The 24,633-nt window shown below is 41.3% G+C and overlaps 1 protein-coding gene across 2 annotated transcripts in view; it reads right to left on the bottom strand.

The window, feature by feature from the left end:
* The window catches only part of CLIC4 (chloride intracellular channel 4), an 82,297-nt gene that overhangs the window by 9,115 nt on the left and 48,549 nt on the right, over positions 1 to 24,633 (bottom strand). For both annotated transcript variants that reach the window (XM_068268973.1, XM_068268974.1), the window contains exons 2-4: positions 10,657 to 10,766; positions 5,526 to 5,651; positions 4,647 to 4,753 (exon numbers count right to left, since the gene is read on the bottom strand). In XM_068268973.1, the coding sequence (XP_068125074.1) occupies positions 4,647 to 4,753; positions 5,526 to 5,651; positions 10,657 to 10,766 (343 nt within the window). The remainder of the gene's footprint in view (positions 1 to 4,646; positions 4,754 to 5,525; positions 5,652 to 10,656; positions 10,767 to 24,633) is intronic.

The following is a 24,633-nucleotide window of genomic DNA, read 5'->3' as shown; positions in this document are numbered from 1 at the left end:
ACGAGGGGAACAGTTTGGTCATGATTACCACTATTCAAAGTATTTATAGAAGTGATTACAAGCATAGCACCTTTGAAGAGCTAATACTGCAGTTGAGGGAGGGCCCCTAGTGGGGGCACTCTGGTCCAAAGACCCCGGTGTGGTCACAATCTCTGCATCCTCTGTTGCTATGCCACTGCACAACACATCTAACACAATACACTAGATTGTATTATTGATGGATATCTTTAAACTTTGTAATTCGAATCTTGAATGTTCTATCATAACTAAATCTATGTACTAGAAAAGGTAAACTGAGTGCATATACTGTAAATGGACACTTAACCTGCTGAGCGGTCTGGACGAGCTCAGCTCGTCCAACACCGCCAGAGGCTGCCGCTCAGGCCCTGCTGGGCCGATTTCAATGAAATAAAAAGCAGCACACGCAGCCGGCACTTTGCCAGCCGCGTGTGCTGCCTGATCGCCGCTGCAGTGCGGCGATCCGCCGCGTGCAGCGGCGAAAGAGGGTCCCCCCAGCGTAGCCGGAACAAACAGTTCCGGCCAGCGCTAAGGGCTGGATCGGAGGCAGCTGACGTCAGGACGTCGGCTGACGTCCATGACGTCACTCCGCTCGTCGCCATGGCGACGAGGTAAGCGAAACACGGAAGGCCGCTTATTGCGGCCTTCCGTGTTACTTCTGGCCGCCGGAGGCGATCGGAAGAACGCCTCCGGAGCGCCATCTAGTGGGCTTTCATGCAGCCAACTTTCAGTTGGCTGCATGGAATAGTTTTTTTTTTAATTTAAAAAAAAACCTCCCGCAGCCACCCTGGCGATTTAATCAGAACGCCGGGGTGGTTAAAGGTGGCCATCAGTGGTACATTTTTTATGAATGATTGTTTATTCCTTATCGATTTAGTAAACAAAGAATTTGATTGGAAATTAAATCTTACCAACAATGGTACAATTTTATTTTAGCTAAGATCAAATATGACCATTAAATAAACTAGCCATTTACTATCAACTATAGGGATTGTTTTTATATCCATCATGAACAAATGCTCACACTTTGTATATGATTCGAGCAGATTTACGTTATCTGGATAATCATTCATAAAAAATAAAAAAAATGTATCATTAATGGACACCTTTAGGTAGTCCCTTATAACAGAAGTGGTAAGATTTTAAAATGTGCACCTTAAAGCCGCATCTACGTGCCTTATCAATCGAGCTGCTGATGTTTATAGAATTTTTGAATATAAACCCAGCAGGACTACAATTCACCTCCCAATACAGCCACACTTCCATAGAATACCTCGATCTCATCCTGTTTACCGATTCAAATATCATCAAGACCAAAACACACTTCAAGAAAGTCGACGCTAATAATTACATTCATTTTGACAGTCATCACCACCGCCCCTGGACCACCAACACTCCATATAGCCAATACAGACGAATATTTCGCAACTGCACAGATAGGAAAGATTACAATGAACAATCAAAAACACTCACAGAAAAATTCAGAGAACGCCAATATCCACGTAAACTAATCAGAGATGCCAAACACAGAGCCACCATCCCCAACCCACCACCCACATCACAACCCACCCATACAACCACCTCCTCCGCCCTCTTTCCCAGATTCATTACAAAATTCAGCTCCCAACATAAGACCATCAGAACCATACTCAAATCTAGATGGGAAATACTGCTACAGGACCCTTATCTAGTGAAAACTATTCCCAAGAATCCCACATTAACCTTTAGGAGAGCCCCCAATCTCCGAAACCTACTGGCCCCAAGTAGATTAAAGAACCCTCCTTCCAACACCCCAGGACAATCTACCAATCCCTCACGCCCAGGATTTTATACCTGCAAAAAGCCCCGTTGCCAAGCTTGCACCTTCATTACACAAACAGACACTTTCCAATCATTCACAACCAATATCCAGTACACAATAAAACAGACTATCACATGCGAAACAAGGAATGTAATTTATTTAATTTCATGCCCGTGCAAGTTACAATATATCGGACGTACTACCCAGACCACCAGGAGCCGCATTGGGCAACACAAGAGAAATATAATCAACAACTATGCACTGCACAGCGTGTCTCGCCACTTTGGTACCCATCACCTCAAAAACCCCCACTTGTTCACGATCACCCTAATAGAAGCCCTACCCACTAATACCACCAATGCTTTTGAGATATTGCGGCATAGGGAGATGTACTGGATCCAGATTCTGAAGACCTTAGTACCCATGGGGTTAAATGAGGTTCTTGAGAAAATCTTCTGATCCAACCCCCCATCTAATTCTATAAAATACCTGATTTTTAGTACTCACAATTTTATACTGTTTTAATGGTCCTCTCTTTTACTTTATGATCTTATCTTCTCCCATTTAATCTGTTTAATAATATTTTATATAATTTTATAATTGCCATTTTAACTTGTGTTTGATTCTTATGTTGCTTGTATAAAATTCAGAGCTTTTAGTATCACTTTTATCCAGCATTGTACATAACCTGGGCTATCATATATACTTTCACCACTAGATGGTGACACTGTTACCTGATCACCACAAAAACTGGTGTTAACAATATATAGTCTCTTCTGATCTATTAGTTTACTAGCAGTTTCACAAATAATGCAATATGACATCTTTTTTCATTCAATATATATATATAAATTTTTTTTTTTTTTTTTTTTTTTTTTTTTATTATTATTTTTTAACAACGAATACCAGTGACTAGTCCTTACATAGATACTGCCCACTCGCAGAGTTCTTATACTACTATAATTAATGAGACTTAATATAATATATATAAAAAAAGCTTGCAGATGTTGACTTGGCTGGGATTCAAACCAGGTACCCAGCACTTGCAAGGCGAGAGTGCTAACCACTATACCACCATGCTGCCTTGATGTCCATGTGTGCGTTCCAGCCTCATGACCACTTCCAGGTGCACCCAAATTGGCACGCCTTGCTGACATGGCAGATTTTGATTGGTGCATTAGGATCAATTAGTGCAACCACACTCCCTATATAAGCAGAGCCCCCTCGCACATCTACACAGAGGCGCTCACTTCTGCATCTAGACCCATTGAGGTAAGTCACTCTTGCTGAGGTGCTGAATTTTATTATATCAGTTTAGACTGTTAGTAATTCTTCTTGCAAGTAAGCTCTAGGGCCATAAAATAGTACTATATGTTATACTTACTAAACTGACTATCCTTTTATCTGTAAACTGATGAACTTTAGCATATCAATTGACAACTATGGATATTGATTAACTTTTGTGTACACTTTGGATTCTTTTGCATATTTTATGATCAATTAGATGCAATTTTTAGACAGAGCGAGTTTTTACTACACTGCGACCAAAAATGTTACAATTTTATCATGTCTTCTTAGGTTTTTAAACTGCGCCTTTATTTTAAGCTATTTATATGGGTCATTATGTTTGTATATATTTCTGTTTGTTTTATAGTTATACTCCTGTTTGCCTGATGAAGCAGGACCACACCTGCGAAACGCGTTGCACTAAGTGGAGTTCAATAAAATATTTTTGTATTGATATATTGTGACTCAATTGAGTTTTATATTTTTGAGGGAGGTAAGTCCACCTGAACATCCCCCTCTTTTTAGACGGTTTTTAAACGTTTTTATTCTACTCTGGCGCCTCTGTACACCAAGCCTTGCTGAAATCTTGAGTCCACCCTCGGTGGAGGGGTGCTACCCCATTTCCTATCTACAGAGAGCGACATCTTAAAAACCTGAGTGGGGTCAGGTTCTAATACTCCCCACCTGCACTTGAAGTGGTTGCCTATGGGTAACCCATGTTTGTGAGTATATCTAAATATTTTGCTTTTAACCACAACCAACTTAACAATACTACACCATATCGGGCTCTCGATTTCTCTTTGTTCTTCCGAGCTGCTGATGTGGCTCGATTGATAAGATCCGACAGGTCGGATCTTGCTACCGCCGATTCCCTGCTCGTTCCCCGCGAGGGGACAATGGCAGGGAATCGAGCGGGGACGAGCGGGTATCGATTCCGGCGCACGCGCAGCGAGCGAGGATGCGGAAAAGGCGATCCGACGGCTAATTGAGCCGCCGGATCGCCGCCTCATCTACGCGTGTAGATGAGGCTTAACACCATGAAAAGATTAACCCTGGTGTGAGTAACAAAGCTTCTTCTTGCAGCCAATTACTCTTTCAGCAAAGTGGGCGTTTCTGGACAGGCTCATTGCAGCAATACTCTGTTAGGAGCAGTTGCGAAGACTGAAGAAAAGCAATTTGTGCTTCCTTATCAGTTTGGAAATTCTTAGTTGGCTGCAGATTGAAATGGACAGATAACTTTTAGCAACATTTACCACTTGGTGCTTTGAGGACAGTATATCTTAATGTGCCCAAGCAACCCCTTGTAAAAACTTTTCCTTGAGGACATTTCACACTTGGGCAGGGGTCACACTTGCAGAAAGAAAAACAATTGCAGGCGGTTTTTGCAACACAAAAATGCACATAATGCTTCCCAATATACAATCGCAGGGCACTGGGAGCAATGTGTGGTTTTCCGAAGTGGGCGGGATAACCATTTTACAACATAAAAGCTGCACCTGTAACTGAGCTGTCCACAAACCTACAGAAGCTAGACACTCACCTTCATTGGCATCTGGCTTGGAGTTCTTTATATAGGCTGAAAACTTTGCAAATATATCCATGCCAGCGGTGTTGGATTCTGGATGTTTTGCAGCTAACTTGCGATACCTGAAATAATCAAAAATATATATAAATTCCATTTTGTAGCCTTCACAATCCAAAAGACAATTGTGGGCTTTGGAATGCTGTGGAGAATTGTAGCAGTTGCTGAAAATCATTGATTTTGGTGACAACATGTTCTGTAGCACCATACAATAAACAAGTTAATTGAAAGACAAGGGCAAAGCATTTACAGTAAAACCCCAGTTATCCAGAAGTCTCAAGCAACCAGAAACAAAAGTGCTGGCCTTGCAGGATGCATAAATCTACTTTTACACCTCTTTATACAATAATAAACCTCTGATACATAAAGCTAAGTCTGTCCTTTGTTCTAATTTGTTTTTAATTATTGTATTTCAACATTAATAGTTGAGTATACAGTGTGGGGTCTAGTACTTTTTTTTTTTTTTTTTAGCTAGGCCTATTTTCAACATACTCTCAAGCAACCAGAGGGGGGAGGGGGGCGTTACTGAACTCCGTGTTCTCCCCAGAATTTTTTTTCCAGCTGGGTGGCATGAAAAAGTAGCCCGGTGGGATGCTAGGAGGGGTCTGTAGGGCCGGTGCAACCCTGCTTACAGTATAGGAGAAGGATGAGGATGTGAGCCGATGACAGCCGGGTGCTCACCAAAATTAGCGGGTGGAGCACCCGGCTAACAGCCTGGGGAGAACACTGACTGTACTAGGCAGTTGTAGAGAACACCTTGTACAATGTGCTGTACATATAGGTGGAGTAAATACAGCCATACCAAGACAATTTCTCTTTCTCAGACCAGCCACTTACTTTGGAGGGCACAGCACATCTTCCAGAAACTCCTCTATCTTGTTTACATCAGTCTTCACTTCATGGTTGTAGGTTATGAAGGGAGGATGCGTTCCTGGAGCCAGATTCTGCAAATCTGCTGGTTTCCTAGTAAAAAGCAAACAGTTATGTTCCTCTTATATGAAAGGATGTCTTAACTACCTAACTTACTGAAGGAATAGAGAAGTGGGGTTGGTGTCATTTGCAATAAGCTTTCAAGTATCTGATTGATTGCTCTTTAGTGCATGGAATAACTATCAGAGTTATGTTTTCTCCTTCAAAAGCTTCATGACTGCCACTAAGGATGCTGTTTTTTTATTTAAAAAGATGCCAAACTGACATTACAGGGGCCTATTACTCAAAACCGCTCGGAAATGCCGCAACTACTACAATTCAACAAACTGATCCCAAAAGTGTTATTAGGAGATTTTTTGCAATTAAAATTCACAGCTATGTTCCGAACAACTGCAGGAAATCACTTGGATGCCAAAGTTTGTTTCTCCCTGCCTGATACACTCATAACCCACATTCCTTTCCAGTTAAGCATACACTTGTGCTACAGCAAGCTCAAGTCCCATTTTGGTCAACACACGTCTCAATGAAAAAAAGAAGCACACTAACAATGAGGGTTTCTCAGGATTTAAAATAGGATATAGTATTTGCAGCATTGCTCGTGTCTGAATCACAGCAATTAAAAGAATATACTAGTTTACTCATACACCAAGAAAAACAGATCTGGAAGAAATAATACCTTTCAGATAGAAGCAACAGTAGGGCAGACAGGCCATACAATTATAGTACTACTGCTGCTGCTGTCAAACTTGCCACCTGTAGTCAGTAGTCCATATACAAGCCAGCTCTACTGGTACTACATGCCCAAACCAGAATGTCTTCATTTTAGGAATGTTTACCATCAGAAATTGACAGCGTTTCATTACAGCTACAACTTTGATTAATGCATATACTTTTTGCCCTTGTTTAGACCAACACTCAGGCTTTTCTATGCTGCAAACACCTGCTGGTGAGACGCTTATACACTGATTAGCCAGGGAAATAAAACCACCTGCCTGTCGGGGCATTGACTCCACAAAAGTTGCCAGTGACAGCAATCGGTAAGTATACATATAACATGACCTTCAATCTTTCACCTGTAATTTGAGAGGTGGAACCTTCATGGATCAGACCCATTCTTCCAGCACATCCCATGGATAAAACATGCAGATGCCTTCTACATGATAAGCAGGGAATACAAATCTAGTGGCTGCAGTGGCAGATATTGATAATTTACCATATGTGTATTTCTAGTATTTGGTCTGCAAATAAGAAGCAACATGTAACAGATTTGAAGCAACCATCTCCAGCTGTTGATGGCAGTAATATTAGCTAATGCAGTGCCAATTACTGACTCAGTCGTAGCTGGAAGGACTTCTATAGCAGCCAGCTGCAAGTCTCCAGTGCTAGTCCACAAAGTCTGAACACTGAAAGATAGCTTAAACTCAGATCAGGTGAAATGGGTGCCGTGATCATCAGGCACCAAATAGTCTGCTGTATCAATTTTCCGTAATCAGCAATGCGGCTAGTGGCAGATCGGCTACTACTGTACAAAGTATTTAATGGTTGTAGCTGAACAGCTGCTACTATTAATTGTTTGGACTCTGGATTTTTAGGTTAGGCATTAGGGGTGGGGGTTAAGCATGTATAGCGGAGGGTTAAGGTTAGAATGAGCGCCAGGAAGTAAATATTAAAACACCTGTAATTTAAACTACAAATAATTTACTATTAGGGGAACCACCTGGCGCCACAATATGTACTCTCTTAAACTGATCACTACACTGACATGCTAAGTGCTTCAACCCAATTAAAGAGACACTAAGGAAAAAAAAAAAATATGATATAATGAATTGGTTGTGTAGTACGGATAATTACTAGAACATTAGTAGCAAAAAAAAAAAACAAAAAAAAACCTCATATTTTCAGTTAGTGTTTTTTCAGCATAAAGTCAAACATCTGTGGAAGCCGCTGCCTGCCTGCCTGGCCGCCCAGGTTTTCCCCATCTGTGCATACACAGCGGACTTCTAAGTGTTTGAGCTGCAGCTTGTGTCACAGGACAGTGAGAGAAGACAGGGAGAGTGAGAGAAGCCACCATATGGGGAGAAGGTGTGTAGATGGGACAGGTGAGCGCAATAGCTCCCTGCCAGCACTCTGCATCGGTCTTCGCCAAATCAAACGCACCGAGTGATGCACTCCCGACCTGCCATCGATCAAGAAAATTTGTTTTTTGTCCTGCGTGATTGACTGAATCGATAGATTTTGGACGGAAAAATCAATCAGGCATCATTTGAGATCTCAATTTCTAGCAGATTCAATTCAGTCACAGTGACCCCAATACCAATGGGTAAACTAGCCTAGTGTATTGTGACTAAGGATGATCAATGAGATGCAAATACTTCTGAAATTATGTAAATTTGTATGCAAACATATGCAGCTTTGAAAAAGGACCAATCAATTTAAACCCAGGTTTAAATTGATTGGTCCTTTTTCAAAGCTGCATATATTTGCATAAAACGTGCATAAATTTGCATCAACTCGGAAGAATTTGCATCTCTTTGATCATCCCTCATGGCGACCTTTAGTTAAATTTATTCCCACAGATATCTCCTGGTACAAGTACTGACAGCATTATAATCTACATGCAGTACTGTGCTGTGAAACATGGGCATAGATATAAATTAAACTGGAGCTGCCATTCCGCTTGCCTTTTATAATAATGCCCCAGAGGCCAGTAGACAGACAACTCCCATACACATTCATCATAATCCTCTGGTTAAGATCCATGTACGAAAAAAAAAAAAAAAAAACAGACAGATACTTCAAAATAGTTTTTGCAATCTTGATGACACCACTCTAATCCCAATTGCACTATATAAGCAGTGAGGCAAGAAGGAGAGGTTGATGCTGCCTCTTACAGCTGTCTGCTGGACACAGGACTACATGTCCCAGGATTCCTAGTAGACTTGTCACTTGGCCACGGCCGAGAGCATTCTGTGCAAGTGCAGTCACAAGTCTTACAAGCACAAGCGCAAAATGCTGCCAGCCACAGGAGCGCGAATGGGGAGGCACGAGGCCAGAACCACCCATGCACAGTAGTGCACAATTGAACTGCATCACAAACTTTATCGGGGCTATTAGTGAAACAGAGGACAGCAGAAAGACTTTCAGGGAGCTGACAGACTACAGGGGGCTGGAAGAAGCCCCAGGTAAGTAAAAATAGTTTTGTTCTCTTCATATTTGGTGCACTTTAATTTCAGTTGAATTGTATGGTTACCGTTGGTAGACTGCAATTTTTAACACATTCCACAAAATTTCAACAGTTTGACAGCTCTGACTAAGCTATGCAGTGACATTCACCTCTATCTCATTCAGCCACTGTGTGATCAGTTTTGCTCTATGCATGTTATTGTCATATTGGAAGGTGAGCCTGCTTTCCATTGATAACTTACTTTCTTGCTGAAAGGAACAGGATTTTCTCAAGAATTGATTCACTAAACCGTGATAACTCAAATAGCACACCTTATCAAAGTTAACATGCCTTATCAGCGTAGCATAGTGAGCGCTACGAACTTATGACTTGTGATACTGTGTGATATTGTCAGATGCACACAATGACCACAAATAGCTGCCACAGGCTTCTTGGTGAACTGTCTGCTCTTCCATTCAGGGAGGGATGGCCTTATCCAGGAATGGGAAGTGACAAAATGAGGAGGAATCCAAATTAAGGGTTGATGTACATACACTGGATTGTCACGATTTTTATCAGCTTTCTTGGCGGAGTTTCAACTAATATATGTACGGGGATTTAGCTGATAGTCCCAGTCATTTGAAACACTTTCCATACATCTAAAATTGTAGACTTTATCCTATGGAATGATAAAGCATTTTTTTTTTAGCCATGTCCAGACTTTTGCCCATCCACAACCTTATCCCTGAGAGGTTTTGACAGTGCCTTGCCACCAAGAGTTAATTGTGTACTTTTAATTGCACTACCAAGCACTGGCATGCTCCAGGAATGGATGTTTTAGGCTTCTTGCACACTACAAGCGATTCCGGTTCAGATTCCGCTTTTTAATCAGTTTTTACCTCCGATTCAGATTTGCAGTGTGCAAGGAGCAAACTGCAAATCTGAATCGAAACTGCAAATCTGAATCTGAAGCAGAATCTGAATCTGAATTGCTTGCAGTGTGCAAGAGGCCTTATGCTGCACAATCAAAATAATGTCAAAGTGATCACAAGTGGAAGCCAATTATCTTGGTATGCAATGGAGTTGTTGATTAGTTATCTGGTGGAATAGGATTTTTGGATTGTATCCTTGCTGGACAGTGACTGGGTTTCTGAATTGGTGCAATAGATTATCTGCCTCTCAAGGACTGGAACCAAATAGTGGTATGATGTCAATTCAGCAAAACACTGACAATGCTTTAGTTCTGCTTTCAAAAAAAATAGTTCAAGGAGTATTTAATAAACTTGTAAGGTGTGTACTTATGCTTGGTGAATGGTAAAGCAATTAGAAAGCATGAACTCTGCAAGCAAAAGGGGTAATGGCAAGGGGGTGGGGAGGAGGAGAACAGCTTTTAAAAAGGTAACTAACAAGAGGGATATGGAGGCTGCCATGTTTATTTCCTATTAAACAATACCAGTTGCCTGGCAGTCCTGCTGATCCTCTGCCTCTAATACTTTTAGCCATAGACCCTGAACAAGCATACGGCAGATGAGGCATTTGACATTACTGTCAGATCTGACAATATTAGCTGCATGCTTGTTTCTTATGTCATTCAGACACTACTGCAGCCAAGTCGATCAGCAGGACTATCAGGCAACTGGTATTGTTTAAAAGGAAATAAATATGGCAGCCTCCATATCCCTCTCGTTACAGTTGTCCTTTAAAGAACTAGGCCACAGATTCACTGCAAAACAGTGTATGTGAAAAGGTCATAACAGTTATGTCCCTTATTATTTATTTATTACTATAGTACACACATTATCAACAGTACAAAAAGCCGGCTTACAGGCTCTCAGTCATAAGTATTCAAAGGACATAACATATGTCTAGTCTTACCTCTTCAAGTCAACAGTTGTCACATTGAACACCACTCCTTTCAGCCATAAGATCATGAAGAGTCTCTGTGAGAATGGACAGTTTCCAATGCTCTCCCCATCACTGCCAGCCTAGAAAGAGAAAAATAAAAAGGCGCTAAAAATGTTAATTGTTATTCCAGTAATCAGCGCAAACCATGTCAATGAATAGGTACATATTGTGCTTTGTAAAGCACTGGGGAATATGTTGGCGCTATATAAATAAAAAATAAATAATAATAATAATACAAATTGTTTAAAAGGAAAACTTGATTGCATGACTGCATAGCTAAATAAACTTGTGCCATCTTCAAACGGATTTCTTTTGTCACATTTGTATGAAGTTTACAGAACTATCCTGTCACTTTTGCCCAAAATGACTGTACAAGTGAAAGTGTTCTCTCAGTGGGGGTTTGGTTGTAACTCACATTCAAATACTAATCCACACCAAACAAATGACAGCTAATATCTCATTATTTAAAGTACCAAGTGACACCCTCCACCTGCTCAAGCTGACATTCCCTACAGATGACTTCTTGGTAGCACCCAGGTTTGTCCTCTATGGCGTGCAATGAACTAAGGGCCCGTTCACACTGCACGCGTTTCCAGCCGCGTTTTGGAAACGCGTGCAGGTGGCCAAAACGCACGACATCAGACATTGCATAGAGTGCAATGTCTGATGTTCACACTGCATGCGTTCCGGACCTGTGCGGTCCGGGAACGCATGCTGCACGCAGATTTTGCAAAAACGCGTGGCTGTCCCATTCACTTTTCAGTGATGGGATCAGCCCGCAACGCACACAAACGCGGATGGCCATGCGTTCGTACGCGTTGCGGTCCGCACGCGTTCCGCACGCATGGCCATCCGCATTTCTGATCTGAACGGGCCCTTAGTGTTCACATTTAAATACCCAAATACATTTTGGTGAATCAAACAAAGGGGGGAAAGGGTACAATATTATAAAGACTAATGCAATATAAAAAACTGTAAGAAGTAGGGAAGTCTCCAAGACCAATTTTTATTCTGGAGTTGTGTATAACTGCTGGGTTTATAAAGAGTTTCACCCAGGGCCCCTTTAAAAAAATTTCCTCTGCGTGTATTTGCCTAACCTCTTCAGCTGCTCATATGGTTGTTAGCTTGACTACGTTTCCATCACTCTGTTCATTCTTACATAAGGTACCCATCGGAATCCTTTCATTTAAAAATTGAAACACGATTGGTTGCAATGAGTAGCTTCTCCAATGTATAGCCTCATTGCAATACATTTCCCAAGAGTTATAGAGTATACACCAGTGTTTCTGGATGTGTTTCTGACTTTCAGGAACAGAGAGATGATTTGCATGTTCGGGAATGATGCATAATGGGTAACCCACAGTTGCTCCCTTCAAGTTGAATTATTGCAAATACTTTTTGTCTTAAGAATGGAAAATGGCATTTAGCATCCTTTGGATGAAGCAGCTATAACTTCAACAAGCCTTGGTGTGTAAATCGCTGCCTTCTAACAACTTTATCTCCTCATCTACAGTATATTCTTTACAAACTAGAGATTCCGGCAGCATTATATTACTTACAACTAGCATGATAGATAAAATATAGCATACCATATTTATGTGCACTAAAGTACTGTTCAATGAATCTTTAACCTTTCAAAAGTCACTTAGTACTACAGAAAGATTGGATAGAGTCCTGGGCACTGTGTTCCTATAAGGCAATACCCTATTTTTAGGTCACCCTGCATTCCTTTATCTTCTACATGTTTTCACAGTTCAGGATCCTAATATAGCCAGATAAACTAAAGAGTGTATGCAAGACTCAAACTAAAATAGTGTACCCTCTTTCAGTGGACAAAAGAATACAGAAACATGGAAACTTATTAGGCGTCAGAAGTCACAGAAAATAGTACAGAGTGGTTCCAGTAAGGATGGGCTCACTTCACACACACAAGGATGTGTATTTTTCAGCAGCATACAGACTAGAAACGCAGTCCTCCAAAGTGCCAAAATTAAACAGAAACCTGATGCGTCTGAAAGAGCCCATTCTGCTGGTGAAAGTTTCCAGATGTGGCTGATGTTCCAGGCTACAGAACTGTACTTATATTGTGTCTGTGTGCAGTGCCAATAACAAAATGCTCATTATACAAAGATCCCATATAATCACAGCATGCCAAGGGCTATACAAGGGAATCCTTAAAAGAACTGACTGGTATGACCCTGTTGTGGCATCAAAATAAATGTAAAACACATGTCCTGTATATTCCCAAAGTGATGATTATTATTTGCCAGTTGGATACCACAGATACTGGTAGAGGGGTTGAGGAGCTCCAGTAATGTGCTCACATTGTAGCTGTGCTCTATTGTCTGGTCATTCTTCTAGCAGTGACCTAGGAGACAATGGGGATTGTTCACTAAAAATGTGTGCAAAGAGCACACATTAGGATTACCGGCATTTACAGTTTGAGTAGCGAGTTACGCATATTGTGTAACATGCTATATACAATGCATCACACCTTGCATGTTACTCAAGCAATGCAAGTGGTGCGCGTATATTGCGCATTATGCCATTTGCGTAAATCGCTACACTAATTGCAAAATTGACTAATCTTAACGCGTGAAAACTGCACACGTCAAGATTAGCGTTCTTTAAAGAGACCTTGTAACAAAAATGTCATCCTTTTTTCTACTATCCTACAAGTTCCTAAACCTATTCTAATGTGCTCTGGCTTACTGCAGCACTTTCTACCATCACCATCTCTGTAATAAATCAACTTATCTTTCCCGTCGGATTTGTCGTTCTGTGTCTGGAAGGCTGCCAACTCTTCAGTGTTGATCTGTTATGCACGCCCCCCCCTCCAGGCCCCTCTATGCACACTCCCATGTGCGTTTATTTACATTAGGCAGCCTCTCTGCTCTCTTGTCAGTGAGAGAAGCTGGATAAATGTTCCTCTGTTAGGCTGTGAAAGGAGCTGGGCTGTCACATACTGAGGAATTACAGGACACCAGAGCTGTCTGCAGTAGGAAACAATCAGCCTGTCACTAGTCTTCAGTGGATGATAGCTGCAGGGGGAAGGTAAACACACAAATGATCTCTTGAGATTCAAAACGGGACGCTGTATACAGCCTGCTTGTATATGGATGTATTTTCTGTGTGGACACACTGTACATCAAGCTACTTCCGGTTTTGGTGGCCATTTTGTTTATAAACAAACTTTTTAAAACGGTTTTTGACTACTTTTAATGCGGCGGGGAGTGGCGAAATTGTGACAGAGGGGAATAGGAGATGTCCGCTACCGCACTGGTATGTTTACTTTTGTGCAATTTTAAAAATACAGATTCTCTTTAACCACTTTACCCCCGCGCGTACGTATTTCTCCGCCCCTTTTTCCATCCTTTAAAAACCAGGGACGGAGAAACACGTACTTTCCGCGTTCCCGACGCTGCCCGCGCTCCCGCTCGTAAACACGCCGCCCGCCGCTAGTAAACACGCCGCCGCCCGCTCGCCCAGAGATCAATGAACGGGAAAATCCATTCCCGTTCGTTGATCTAAGCCCCGCAATGATCAGCTGCTCTCCTATGGGCAGCGCGATCATTGTGAGAAAAAACTCACGTGTCCAGACTCCTTATTCTTCCTCCAAGCTTCCGGAAGGAAGCTTGGAGGTCGCATTAAAACAAAAAGTTACTGTGGCCATCTTGTGGCCAAATAGTAAACTACACCCTACACATTTTTCACATACAAATAAATGACTTTTACACATAAAATTAACTCATTACCTCCCACACTCCCCATTTTTTTTTTTTTTTTTTTTTGTAATTAAAAAAAAATTAAAAAATTTACAATTAAAAAAAATACATGAATAGTTACCTTAGGGACTGAACTTTTTAAATATTTATGTCAAGAGGGTATAACACTGTTACTTTATAAACTATGGGCTTGTAATTAGGGATGGACGCAAAACTGAAAAAAATGCACCTTTATTTCCAAATAAAATATTGGCGCCAAACATTGTGATAGGGACATAATTTAAATGGTTTTATAACCGGGACAAAAGGGCAAATACGTTTCATGGGTTTTAATTACAGTAGCATGCATTATTTAAAAACTATAATGGCCGAAAACTGAAAAATAATTATTTTTTTCCCCACATTTTTCCTATTTTCCCATTAAAACACATTTAGAAAAAAATAATTCTTGGCATAATGTCCCACCTAAAGAAAGCCTAATTGGTGGCGAAAAAAACAAGATATAGTTCATTTCATTGCGATAAGTAATAATAAAGTTATAGACGAATGAATGGAAGGAGCGCTGAAAGGTGAAAATTGCTCTGGTGCTCAGGGGGTAAAACCCCTCAATGGTGAAGTGGTTAAAGAATCAACCCTATTGTGTTTATACAAAACAAATACAACTGCTGGAACCTTTTCCCAAAAATTGTTATGCCTCTTTCCACTGATAATTTACAGAACTCCCCCACATCTCTGGGAAGGTCCTTTCAGAAAAGTCCAGTGTTTGTTCTTAGCCATTCTGGGATGCTTTTATTTGTGTTTTGTATTATTATCCCAATGAGGATCCATGCCTAGTAACAGTTTGCTCTGTCTCAGTCAGTATGCTTCTTTCTACAGGTTTCAGCAGTGCATTTTCCATACATCTTAAGGTGGCCACTAATGATCCAATCTCTCATCCAATTTTACCAAATCTATGTAGTATAAGGTTAAATTGAGTGAATATATTGAATGGATAATTTAGGCAGTTCCCTTATATTACATAGAAATTGTAAGATAGGATGAAGAAGATCGAATCATTAGTGTCCACCATTAGTCACTATGGTAGGACTGATCCCTGCCTCTGCAATGCCATTCTGATCGGAAGACTGCTGATGGAGATTTGTGACTCATGCTTGCTTTGCTTTCCGCTCAGCTTTGCACAGCATCTTCACTATTGTACTGCATGGCTCATGTCATTTCAATTAATTTTCAACACTAAAAACTATTGGTGCATTAGACCTGATGCTTTGGGTCAGCCATCTGTAGGGTATGCTGACACCTGTTGCTATAGGCAGCCTATCAGAGTCAATTATCTGCGGATCCATTTTTTAACAGCCCAAACAGAAACTGTTTGCGGTGCACCTGAGTGTGCTGTGTATGTTTGTTTGCATGGCGGTGTGGCGATCCCATGCTTTATATTTATATTTTTATATGCTGTTGAAATATAAGTGCCATTTAGACTTCAACAAATTATATTTTGGGTTTTGGAACTCGTTCACATTATAGTTAATTGGAAACACGTCAGCCTATTTGGTTCCACTTCCTACAACTGGTATTGCTACCGTATGTTTCTTTCTATAATGGATGAAGGTTGGGGGTGATTAAAAATTGCACCCTACAGGAGGAAAAAGACAACAGGAGCCCAAACGGTGCAGTATGTCACAATAGTGGCAAAATATTGTAAGAGTGAAGGTAGATTATACTCACAAAGGTGGATTGATGAAAAGCAACCAACCACTGTCAGCAGGTGGAGATGTACTAGCCCGACTCCACTCATGTACCAGGCAGAGCTGGTGGTGGTCGCACTCTTGATCAAACAACAACCACCTCAAGTGACCTGTAAATGGTCCAAGAGGGATGTTTCCCCTCCAAAAAGGAGGGTGACGGCACAAGATATAGGGGAAAGAGGCGCCCAGGAGTAATACTTTAAAAACAAAATGAAAAAAGGTGAGGTGGCTTACCTTAACCACTAGCCAATTGGCGTGAATGCGGCGGCAGCCCCAGGATCGCTCCACGCCGATTGGCATGAACGGCCTTCTATGGGGCTAGCAGGAGATCGTGCGCGCATCTCCGCTTGGAAGGCAGAGCTCCGCCTTCAGTCTCCCAGCGTTAATCGCCGCTCGGAGACTATTATACAGCAAAACCGCCGTCTAATTAGGCTGTACAGTGCTGCGATCTAAGGCATCTACATACACACACACACTGGGGGAGCGATCAGACCCCACCAACAAAGAGCTCTGTTGGTGGGGAGAAATCACTTATGTGCCGAGTTGTGTGGCCCTGCAGCGAGGCCTTAAAGAGACTCCGTAACAAAAATTGCATCCTGTTTTTTATCATCCTACAAGTTCCAAAAGCTATTCTAATGTGCTCTGGCTTACTGCAGCACGTTCTACTATCACCATTTCTGTAATAAATCAACTTCTCTCTCTCTTGTCAGACTTGTCAGCCTGTGTCTGGAAGGCTGCCAAGTTCTTCAGTGTTGTGGTTCTGTGATGCATCTCCCCCTCCAGGCCCCTCTCTGCACACTGCCTGTGTATTATTTAGATTAGGGCAGCTTCTCTCTTCTCTCTTATCTTTTACAAGCTGGATAAATCGTCCTCTGAGCTGGCTGGGCTTTCACATACTGAGGAATTGCATACAGGCAGAGCTGTCTGCACTCTGCAGGAAGAAACAGCCTGACACTTCAGTGGAAGATAGCTGCAGGGGGAAAGAATCACACAAATGATCTCTTGAGATTCAAAAGGAAGGGTGTATACAGCCTGCTTGTGTATGAATGTATTTTCTATGTGTGGACATACTGTACATCAACCTACTTCCTGTTTTGGTGGCCATTTTGTTTGTTTATAAACAAACTTTTTAAAACTGTTTTTAACCACTTTTAATGCGGCGAGGAGCGGCGAAATTGTGACAGAGGGTAATAGGAGATGTCCCCTAACGCACTGGTATGTTTACTTTTGTGCGATTTTAACAATACAGATTCTCTTTAAAGCTGCAGTGGCCTACTGACAGAAAAAATGGCCTTGTCTTTAGGGGGGTTTAACACTGCGGTCCTCAAGTGGTTAAGGGACACAAACTCACTTAATAGATAGAGTTTTTATTGCACTGGCCTCTTTCTATAATGTAACAGGGATACAGGGGCGCCAGAAGAATAAAAAGGTCTAAAGTTTAAAATGTGTGGAGGCAGTGGTGGACTTACCTCCTCCAAACAGACAAGATATGCCAACAAAGTGTGGCAAAATAAAATTTACATACTCCAGGGGAAAATGCAACACGTTTCACAGGTATGGCCCTGCGTCATCAGGCAATATAGGAGTAGGTGCAGTGCAGGTCTGTAGCTCGGCCAAGCGCCTCTGAGGGCTTTGTCATCAAAGGAGTCAAAGTTTAGAGTAGCGCTTTGGAGGGAGTCTTGAATTGTTGGGGGTTAGCATTTGACTTGGTACAGAAGAGTAAGCATCATGTTAGGAATAGATCAGGGATTAATTTTTAGGTTAGTGTTGGGAGTTAGGATTAAGGTTGGTTAAGTGCGAAGTATACAGTATTCAAGAATGGACGAGCTCACATTTGTAAGTGCTTTGCTCCTATACTCAAAATGCATAGGCAGCCAAGGAGAGCAGCAGTCAGTCGCTTACAGAATGCTCAGCAAATTACCCTAGTTGTCTGTGTGTACTCCAGTCAATCTCCTTGCCATAGTTTAGAGTCAATTTCATAGCAGGAAGCAAACTAACCCACCAGTATATTACTGGGTTGGGGGGGAGGGGAGGAGGCCAACAAAAAGATGGGAAGAACGTACGGTACATCCATGCTTACACTGTCCGTGCGTCAAACTTTTTTTTTCTGTGCAGTATCAACAACATTGTAGAGTAACAGACAGTGCTCATACACACTATACTGTTTTTATCCCCCTCTCCATTTCTGTAGCCAAATGGAAGGTAATACGGCTGTTGTGAACAGGATTAGAAAAATCAGAAACATCCAGCAGTTCACAGTACCTAAAATGCTGTTACAATGTTTTTCAGAATTCCGGAACGGCTTCATGTTATCAAAAGCATGCCAGGTCCAGAAATCGATCAGTTTATCGTGTATATGAGAATAGGTAATAGTTTCTAGCACAGGCATTAATTGGCTTCACTTTGCATGTGAAACTAGCACAGCACGTCTGAACATCGTCCATGGGGAGCAACATGAGCTGGAAGTGCTGACATGGTATAACAGACTGCAGAATAAAAACACACCATAATATAGATACACTCACACAGGAGACTGCAATTTGGTTAAAAGGAACCACAGTGTATTTTTCAGATACCCACAAAAGCAATCAGCTTAATGTAAATGTTGTGATGGCAAGAGACTAATTGGTTTGTGTAGAGTTACACGTACAGCTAAGCAGAACTATTAGATTGGGATAGTATTAGCAGTAGTCATGGTTTGGTTAATTGTGCTAAATGAAAAGTCATAGTGGTTAGGATTTTGCCAGTAAGAGAGTTAAGGTTAGGGTGAAGATTACATTATTAAAGAGAAACTCCGACCAAGAATTGAACTTTATACCAATCAGTAGCAGATACCCCCTTTTACATGAGAAATCTATTCCTTTTCACAAACAGACCATCAGGGGGCGCTGTATGTCTGATATTGAGGTGAAACCCCTCCCACATAGAAATTCTGAGTACGTACTCTTGGCAGTTTCCTGTCTGTGAATCTTGCTGCATTGTGGGAAATAGCTGTTTACAGCTGTTTCCAACTGCCAAAAAAGCATGCATCAGCTACATCACCTGCCAAAAGTAAAAATGTCACCATTCATCAGGGACATTAATCAGGGGTTTAAAAGATTTTACAATGTGCAAACACTGATTAAATCCTTTATACATAATTATTGCAAAAATGAAGCACTTTTTATTACATTATTTTCACTGGAGTTCCTCTTTAAAACTATTAGGGGAGGCTCTGTGGCATTAAGATATTGGCAAGGAGAAAAGGATAGTGGTACAGACAAGGAAAATGAGGAAAAATAGGGCTAAGCCAGGATTGGACATGAAAAAATGAAATTAGGTAGATTACCAATGTACACAATGCAAGATTCTATAAGGCCTCTTTCACACAGGAGGCTAAAGGTAGTGAATTCACCCAGGGCTGTAGAGTCGGCACAAAAATCATCCAGTTCAGACTCAGTTTAGGATTCCACCTACGCTGACTCCTAATTTGCATATAACAATCTTGATGTTGAATGTATTTAATATAAAAGGCATTTCATCACGGTCAAAGCTTAGGAATTTTAAATCTATTAAGAGGACATCTGCTTTTAGGAACAAAAAGCTCCTGGCCAGGAATCGGATACTCAACCCTGTCGGCCATCTTAGCCTGTCATTGCCAATGTGAATGCCCCAACATGTCGTTTATATAAAAGGATTCACCAGAGCCCCATATCCGCTGGGTTATGTGTAGCCCTGCCACCTTGCAGAAAGAGGCACCTACCTTTTCTACATCTGATATAGAAAATGCCAGGGCCATTTTCTGCAAGGGGGCAGATCCAAGCATCGATTCCAGCTGATATGGGGTTCCAGTGAATCGTATTAAACAGACAATGTGTTTGGACATTCTAATTTTTTGGCATTAGCGTTCCTCTGGGTTTTTTTTTAATGTACACCAGAGATGCATTTTAACTAAACTTAGGCTATAGCTGTAGGTGTAAAATAGAAATCAAAACTAGTCCTTGGTAAAAGTACTTGTAGAAGGTGCAGACAGGAACAAAGAAGATCGATTGTGCCCAAGTCACCGACCTCAAATTTAGCAACCTAATTGTTTAATGAGCAAAGGGAGTGTTTGCATACACAGCCCTAAATTCACCCAGTCAGCTACTCCTGTACACTGGCAGGCTTTTGCTCAGCACAGGCAGTGGGAAAGCTGCCACACTTCGAGGCACATTTGAGTGTGGCAATGGCTGTGCTCAGACCGTTGTGCTCCTGCAGAATAACCACACCATGGCCTATATGCAATACACTTAGAAAAAGTACAATAGAAAAAGTACTATCAAAATGTTTTTGTGTATTTTTTTGTATGCTGGGGGTTTAGAGGACATTTTAGTGAAAGGTGTAAAAATATCAACTTGGAAAAAAATTAGAGATGCAAATTGCATATGGGCCCTATATTTCAAATGCTGCCATTTGGCTGTATAAAATTGCAGCTGAAAGGCGCTCAGTGACCGGCAGACTTGAGTGTGAACTGCAAAACAAGCGCGCAGTTCAGCCTCGTGTGAAAGAGGCCTAGTCTTCTATGTGTTCCATAGTATTTTCAAGTTTAGCACATGTCACAGGAGGTGAACTGCAGAGCAATAAAGCATCTTGCGCACTAGGCGAAGCAGAATGCTCATGTACCCTTGACACAGTAGGATCATGTCTGTTTTACTGCAGAGAAAAAAGACAAGGCCTGGTCTACTGAAAGCCAGATTAACCCTTTGAACAGAATAAGAACATAATTGACTTACCTACCTAAAGCCGATTACCCACTGCGAAGATACTGAAAAGTGTCTGGAGTTATAGATCAAATACTGTACATGAGCATATCAAATATCAAGAAAAACAAGAAAGCATTAGGATCTAAGAGGGATTTGTGATATGCTACCCTTCTCAGGAAATGCTGGTCATCGTGCGAGTTATTCTCTAAACAATTTATTCTAGAATAAAACAACTATCAATCTCAGAACGCTGAAGTTTGAAAGCATCACCTACAGTTGTCTACCTAATGAATGTGCATCTGAGCCAGTGTGAATTAAAAACATATCCCAAGGATTTTGCAAATCATTAATGCACACATGAATATCTACAACAGTTACCACCTCCACCTGCTTTAACCTCAAAGCTATCACATCCCGTAAGCTTTGGGCTTTGCAAATTGGCTAAGTGGTGTTTAAACTCAACTGGCCTAATTTCCCACTTAAAATTTAGAAGGGCCATCAATCAGCATTTTATAGTAGAAGCTAAAGCTAGCATTAATATGGATATGTACAGTAAAAGCGGTGTTATGCACATAGAATTGATTTTATTTGTTTTATGGTCTTAATAATGTTGTACTGTTTTTGTCCTGCACCCTCCCCATCTCCTCCCTGTACTCCATTGCAGAATGATTACTACTCTTGCCTGCAGAGGATGGGAGTACTCTACTTTCTAAGACACAATAAAATAAAATAACAGAGCTATTCATGAGTTAAAAGTCAAAACTATTCTAAATAAAGATAATTAAGAAATTGCGACCGGCCTAGTTCCGAGATGCATACAATTTTTATACAAGCTGAGAGATTAACATCTCTAGCTATGGCTAGTAGTGTTGGTCAATGAGGTTAATGCAAATGTATGCAGCTTGAAAACAAACCAATCGAATGCTGCCAAGGTACAATTTGTTTGGTCCATTTTCAAGCTGCATGAATAATTCAAATATTCAATAAACTCAGAATAATTAGCATTTCATTGACCATGCCTCATGGCTAGTTGACTGGTTCAGGGTAGATTTGTGGGGTGTTCCCAGTATATAGGCAGTCGTTAGTAGGGATGAAATGCAGTGAAATGCAAATAATTGTTAATGCAGAATTATGCACATTTTGTATCCAGGTTTATGCAGCGTGGCAGTATTTTACTAGTCTATTATTGAGCTCCCTACAGTTTTTAATAAACCTGCATCAATTCAGAATTATCTGCATCTCATTGACCATCCCTAGTTAGTAGAGACAGTCAATGAAATGCTAATCATTTCAATTTGCAGTGAAACAATGCAAATAGCATGCAGGCTGGAGTTGGGTCAATCAAAAACAGCAGGAAGTACATTTGATTGGCCCAGTTTCAAGCCAAATACAATTAGCAATTACTGTAAATTTGGCAGCAAAGTCATAATTATTTGCATCTCTATCTCCAGGAGTTAAAGCTGAAGATAATCAATGAAATGCTAATAATTTCAAGAGTACATACATTTTATGTTAGTTTGAGCCACCCAGCATAAAATTCTGTTTACAGCTCAGTTTTTTTGACTGGACGTACTCTTTATTGTGAAATAAGTTCTTGATCAATTACATAATCTGCCATAAATTCTACAGTTTATGCCTAGCTCAAGCCAAACCTGTAATTCCTTAAAGAGGAGCTGTTAGGTATAGGGTCTCAGAGAAAAAAAACAAATCAGTAGCTCAATATTGGCTGTACTTACATTACATATGCATTTCACTGTCCACGTTTGGATTTCACAGAACTTTTATATAGTATTTGCAGAGAATGATGCTCCTGACAGCTCATGGCAGGTTCCATGTTTGACTGTCTCGTATGAAGCCAATTGTGATGTCATATCCTCCCTTACCCGGCTTCCTGATTAATGATTCTTTAGCCCTCCCAAGTTCCAGCCCTCAGACACTCCTACCAGTCTCTGGTCTAACGGCATATTGTCTGTCACACAGCGGGGAGGGGGGGACAGGGGGGGTGCAGGCAATAGTCCCAGGGAGGCTGTCAGATGAACAGAGGTGAGCAGTTTTAGTTCTATACTGGGAAGTCTGAATCTTTTCAATGATTCAAATCGGATCATTGAAAAGATCCGGATCTTTGAACCATTTGCAGCAGTTAGAGAAGCTGCAGTTCCTGTTTCTTCCAGACATCCACGGTGAACCGAATCTTTGACGATTCTGCTCACAAAAAAGATCCGGAACAAAGATCCGAATCGTTCATGATCCGGAGAACACTACTGTGCAGTGAATATTAATTAGCCATGTGGCTAGGAACAATAGCGGACTCGTGCAGCCTTATACTCTAACGCAAAATGTGCACTGTGAACAGCACATTGATTTTTCAGTGCTGTGAGTTGGGCTGCAAGTTACAGGCTGCTGTAACATGAGCCTGTAACTTTCCACTGTGAAAGCAGCCTTAGGGCGGGATAGGGAAATGAAGGGGAGGATCAAGAGAGTGCAGTAGGGACAAGAAGCAGTCCCAGCATGCTCTGCGGTATCTGTTTTGCGGCCTGCTTAGGAGCTTGGGAATAAAGAGGATTGCTATTCAGCCAACAACAAAGAAAGATTTTTAACTTCAGTATTGCCTTTTTGTCTTCCTCCCAAACTGTTTAACACAGGAGAATAGAGGTTTAAATTAGCTTTTGTAGCCTAACAGTTACTCTTTAAACGAGAAAAAGGTAGATACTTACCTACCGTAAGTAGTGGGAAACCTCTTATTGCTCCAGAGGCTTCCAATGCCCTCCTTGATAGCCACCTGTTAATGGAGGGAAAATCCTTCCATAAGTTCTTCATGCTACAGCACAGCCGTTTACTGTACTCGAGCATGCACAGTACGGCCATGCTCCTTCACTGAGGGGAGCATGCCCACATCATCTCTGTCAAGCTCTAGTCAGATCCTTGACCCTGTATAGGAGCGGTGGGCTCGTGAAGGACTTAGGAAGCCTCTAGAGACTTTCTAGAGGTCGCCCTCTATTAAAATACAGGCAATCCCAGAGTTGTGAATGCCCTACATACGAATCACCCGCCAATACGAATGGCCCGATTCCGTTGCGATAATGTAATTTCCACATGGTGAAGCTTGAAGGAGCATCTTCAAACTTCCCTCGTGTCCTGGGTGCGCATCCCGCAGAGCTGCCCTTCAGCAAAAGCAGTGCTTTTCTCACCTTGCAGCCAAAGTCCAATGCTGTGCGTCCTCCTGCTTGCTCTAGTACCTTTTCCTGTATGTCACGTGAGATGCAGAAGACCAGCACTAGAGGGAGGAGGAGACAGTGTGGGTAAACACACAGCACTGCACTCTGGCTGGAAGGTGAGAACAGCACTGCAGGCTTAGGAAGACAAAGCAGGCAGATGGAGACACAAAAAGAAGACCAGGGAGAAAGGTGGCACAGAGGAGGCTCAGTGTTCTGCCTTCAGAATGGATTCAGCTTAAAAATTAACCTACGGTGCGTCTCTTGTTAACCGGGGACTACCTGTATCAAACGTTCTTTTTTGCTTACAGCTTCACCAGAAGTCTCTGATTGGAGAGTCCAAGTAAATTTTTTTTTTTTTATACTGTTTTTATTAAGTTTTTTGAGAAAGAACAACAGTCAATAAAAATCTCAGAAGGATCAATGAACATATTTCAAGATTCAAAAGAAACGTATGGATGTACATTGTTATAGTTACAAACTATAAAGACATCACAAGAGGAGAAGAAAAAGAATAAGTAATTTTATATCAATAACACTCGGT

Source organism: Hyperolius riggenbachi, chromosome 2, assembly GCF_040937935.1.
Source record: "Hyperolius riggenbachi isolate aHypRig1 chromosome 2, aHypRig1.pri, whole genome shotgun sequence".
Taxonomy (NCBI): domain Eukaryota; kingdom Metazoa; phylum Chordata; class Amphibia; order Anura; family Hyperoliidae; genus Hyperolius; species Hyperolius riggenbachi.
Note: the sequence above shows the minus strand (reverse complement) of the source record. Positions and strands in the feature narration are given on the sequence as shown.